The sequence below is a fragment of the Pagrus major genome, chromosome 11 (genome assembly GCF_040436345.1).
Source record: "Pagrus major chromosome 11, Pma_NU_1.0".
Classification (NCBI taxonomy): Eukaryota; Metazoa; Chordata; class Actinopteri; order Spariformes; family Sparidae; genus Pagrus; species Pagrus major.
In genome coordinates, this window is record NC_133225.1 from 1194042 (window position 1) to 1199041 (window position 5000).

Below are 5000 nucleotides of genomic sequence, written 5' to 3' on the forward strand. Positions count from 1 at the left end.
TGTCTGTCTGTATTTGATGGTTATCAAAACAAATCTCCCTCTGAGACAATAAATCTGAGTCTGTATCCAAAAATGTCCTCAACCTTATAACTGTTGTGACTTTCTAAAAACAACAACACTGTCCAAAACATCGCCACAAAACATTTAAAAATGGAAACAAGTTCTTAAAATGTCCTCACTTTCTAAAAATGTCCTCACTTAGGACAAATGCTGTTTCTATTCCTCGTCGTTAACTGTAGGTTTCTGTACTGTGGTGGCTATAAAACACAGCTTTGTGACAACAAATCCAAATCTGTCTTAATTCCTTAAAATGTCACTACTTTCCAACAAAACAACTTTTCAAAAACTGTCCTCAAGTTATTATGCTAAAGATAACATAAACTGATGACATACGATAAATACATAAAAACAAAATAACATGAGAAAACTTTCACGTCGTCATTAGTCTGAGACTGAGAGACGATGAGACGTCCCAGAGAGACGGACGGAGAATAAATAACGAGACTGTTTCCAGCAGCAACAAACACCTGGCTCATGTCTTCAGGACTGTGTGTGTGTGTGTGTGTGTGTGTGTGTGTGTGCATTGGCCTGTGACACAGTCAATAAATCGACAGCCTCGTTCACTGCGGGCCACCACACACACACACACACACACACACACACACACACACACACACACACACACACACACACACCCCAAAGCAATCAAACATGTCCCGATTGTCAACAGAGGACTCCCACCTCACTGTCATCTCCCTGCACTGTACGTGTGTGTGTGTGTGCGTGTGTGTGTGTGTGTGTGTGTGTGTGGGATGAGTTAAGTCAAGGCTACCCAATCGTTACACTCTTCATAAATCAGCTGGCAAACAGACCCTGACCTGGACACACACACACACACACACACACACACACACACGCTCTAAAGCATTCTGTTAAATGTGGATGCTGCGTTCACTGACCACCTGCTCTGTAGTAAATTACGGTTACAAGTCTGAGGTGAAGTGCTGCTTTCTTTTCCCATCTTTGTTTAAAAGCACGCACGCCGAGACCACGTAGAATCCTGCTCTCTGATTGGCCGTTATGTTCTATGCTAAACAGCAGGTAACCATAGCGACAGTGCTGATGCTGGAGAGACGGAAGAACACAAACTTGAAGGTTTCCCTTCAACAGACCCAAACCCAAAGTGTCCACATACTTCTGTCCGTACAGTGTCGCACAGCTACAGAACACACTGGAGGTGTGTGTGTGTGTGTGTGTGTGTGTGAGTGGTACCTGTGGTTGCTGAGGGATGTTAAAGCCGGGGTCTCTGGGTCCGACGCTGACGAACCGCTGGGCTGGAGATGAAGTGGGGGTGGAGTAGGCTGTACGACACACACACACACACAGACGCACGCACACACACACACACACACACACACACACACACACACACACACACACACACACACACACAGAGTTCAGTTTGTTAACATTGGTGCAGTTATGTCTAAAGATTAAAAGTTAAAGTTTAAAGCTGTCATTTTGATTATAAAGCAGGTCATGGTGCTTTTTAAATACTGTGAAAGTATCAAAACAGCTCTTATTCAGAAACTGAGCCTTTAAACGAGCCGTCAGGACGTCAGAGCTGAAGCTGACACACATAAGCTGCTCAGGCCTGTGAGAGCTGACCAATCAGAGCAGACTGGGCCTTAAAGAGACAGGAGCTAAAACTGAGTGTTCACATTAAAGTCTGGAAACAGCCTGCTTTTCATTGTATTGTGTCTTTTTTCCTCTTTTTCTATATTTATGTACTTTTTCTTGATTTTTGGTAATCTAAGCAGGAACCTAAGTTACTTACCAAGAATTCCCTTCGGGTTAAATAAAGTCCTTTCTTATCTTATCTTATTATTTAACCTCTTCATTACCCCGAAACAACAGCTTTACTTTGAATGAATGTGACAGCAGCCAAACACATAACATGAGCAGGAGGAGAAGGTGCATTAGACAGTTCAGACCAGCAGAAACATGAAGCAGTGAATGTCAGATTGTCACGTTCAGATATTAAGACTCTGCTGTGGTCAGATGGCAACATGAAAAACATATTAACTGACTGTTACTTTGATTTTTGGCATTAAATTTGTCAGAGGTTAGGCACTGACTAGTCTAGGACTTGAAGTACTTGTGACTCACAAAACACTGACTTTGTTTCTTCTCTGGAAAAGTTGAACTGTCTTTTAGTTTACTGGAATCAAACGAACAGTCTGATGTTTTGGGTACTCAGATGTTTCAGAGCTGGGTCCAGGAGCAGCTTTCACAAACATTAAGTCAGTGTTTGTTTGTTAACCCTGTAACAGACGTAATCTCAGACCAAAAGAAAACTACAGAAAGGTCTAAAATCTTTTTGTGAAAGCAGCCTCTGGACATGTTTAGCCTAGCTTAGCACAAAGACTGGAAGCAGGGGGAAACTGTTAGCCGAGCACATTAATTAACCCTAAAGCTGTTGAAGTAGTTAAATCAGGAACAACACTGTTTTTTATAGCGTAGACAGATTAATAAAGTTTTGAAAGACTTTGAGGAATTATTAAGGAGATGTAGGTCAGAGTGATGACAAATATTTCTTTTCTGCAACAAATTAATTACATTTAAACTCCACTTCTGTTTCCAGGATGAAAGGAACCAAAAACAGAAACAATAAATATATATTTTCACGTGTTGTTGATGAGGATTAAATATTTTGGCACAGACTTGGTGTGTTTTTGCCAGACGACAGAAATCGTCATTAAACCCTGAAGTCAAACATAATCCACTCACTTCTCACAGATTATGAATCATTTCTAGTAGTAAATAAGAAAATATTAGATAAATAATTAAAATATTGTGTTATTTTTTTCCTTTGTTGCAGAGGCGTACTGGCCTCCAGGAAAACATTGTCTAAATACTTCTTTTAACATACAGAACAAAATGATTAATGCATGTTAAAAGTTAAAGTCTCCCTCCGGTCAGAAATGTGTTTCTCCTGTTGAATCTTTGAGCTTCACTGTGCAGAACGACGTCTGTGCACAGTTTGGCTCTAGAAGGCTGTTTTTACATTCATTGCTCAAGGTTTCAATTTTCCCTGAGTTTATTGAAAATCTAATTTTAAGAGGCGGGGCCTGCAGGCACGATTTGTGACATCACAAAGAGTTTGGATACCGATCCAGGTCCAGCTCTCTGTGTGCTCGGTGTAATGTGACATATGCGTGATATATCTGTCATGAACTGCACGTCTGTTTACGTCTGTCGCTCTACAGTAACGTCAGCTGCACCTCCAGCGCACAGTGATCACAATCACAGCATCTGAGAATTTAGAATAGAAGGATTTATACTCAAAACAAACAGGGGGCAGCATCTCACCAGAGCAACCGCCGACCGCTGCTAAGTATAGCTGCCGTTAGCGAGTTAGCTCAGTTAGCCATGCAGTCTGGCTATTTATACATTTATATATTGGAGAAGGAGCGGTGCCAATTAAAAGATTTTATTTTGGATTTTTTTGCTTTGTATGTCTTTCTGTACTGCATGTGTGGACTGAAGGTAATTGTTTGTTATATAATGTGTGTGTGTGTGTGTTAACTCACTGGGCGAGGTGGGTGAGTTTCCTCCCCCCTCGGTGGAGGAGGTGGAGGGCGGCTTGGCGTCGACGGGCAGTGGGACGGGACGTGCCATCGGGGGAGGCGGAGGGGGAGGCAGCATGGGCGTCGGCAGGAAAGGATTGTGGACCTTTCCCTGGGAGCTACCATTCGGCTGAAGGGGGGGGGGCAGTTAAAAAGCATTAAATACAGAAAACAAACAGGAAACATCAACAGGTCGTCACACAGGTAACCTGTAACAGCCCAGCTCTCTGCTGCCCTGAGTGTGTGTGCTTCAGTGTGTGTGTGTGTGTGTGTGTGTGTGTGTGTGTGTGTGTCAGCAGTTTTCCTGGCTGGTCATAAAGAATTCTGCTGCTGCTCGCATTTTATCCTGCTAATCTATAAGCATAATACCACAGTACCTCGCTTCACCTCTCTGCCTCCTTCTGTCTCCACTCTTTCCTCCACATATCCTCGTATATACTGAGTCTGAGTCCATATATGTGCTATAGGCTATTCTGTGTGTCCATCTTATATTCTGGCTTCAGAGACCTGGAAACACCTTCAGTCCTGTGATTCCTGATTCTATGAATATGTTACCTGAAGCAGGACACCTGCTCCATGTTTCTGATACCCGTCATGCCTGCAGTGCTTCTGCAGCTCGAGCTACGTCTGCAGTAAGTCAGTAAAATGATGTTTTTATGATCTGATACTTATTTTGTCTTTCATAACTTTTGATCAGATTTAGTAAATGAAATAAAATGTTCAGATCTCCATCAGAAGAGAAATGACACAGCAGCTGACTTGAAATTGAATCTGAACTATTTTAACAATTTTTGTTCATAAATTAAAGGTTCCACCTAAAAAACAAGGTCGCCGTTTGTACCAAATGTGTCGAATCATGTTGTCATTATGTGATTATTAGCCGACTGTCACTTCAGGAGGTGGAGGGGGTGGTGGTGGCCAAACAGGAAACTACAGTTTGACTCTGTGGGGATATTTCCAGCTGTTTTTGTGGCGACCAAATAATCATTATGAGCCAAACCATGATGTTTTCTAACCATGACCAAGTGTTTTTTTGTGCCTAAACCTAACCAGGGCATAAGCACAGCCTTGTGACAAGAGAGAAATATAAAACTCAACCTAAACATAATTCTAAGTGCTTTATTGTAGGCAACTGGACTTCAGTTCAATTTCTTGAGAAGAAGTGCAGAAGCCTCTTGGATGAGAGGTGAAAGTCCAGCTGCCTACGATACAGCACAGGACCTGGAAGACTGAGAATCTACACCAACAACACAAACAGATGTAAAGTTTCAGCATAAAGAAACATCCAGTTTGAACTTCTCTGTGGTTTTACAGAAACATCCGGACATTTATCTGCAGACTGTCTGAGGACAGAGGACGTCGTTCACCGCT

At 42.2% G+C, this 5000-nt stretch overlaps 1 protein-coding gene across 3 annotated transcripts in view; it reads right to left on the bottom strand.

The window, feature by feature from the left end:
- Positions 1-5000, bottom strand: part of nfia (nuclear factor I/A) — a 127137-nt gene that overhangs the window by 9103 nt on the left and 113034 nt on the right. For all 3 annotated transcript variants that reach the window (XM_073475861.1, XM_073475862.1, XM_073475860.1), the window contains 2 exons: positions 3594-3759; positions 1273-1361 (listed from right to left, as the gene is read on the bottom strand). In XM_073475861.1, the coding sequence (XP_073331962.1) occupies positions 1273-1361; positions 3594-3759 (255 nt within the window). The remainder of the gene's footprint in view (positions 1-1272; positions 1362-3593; positions 3760-5000) is intronic.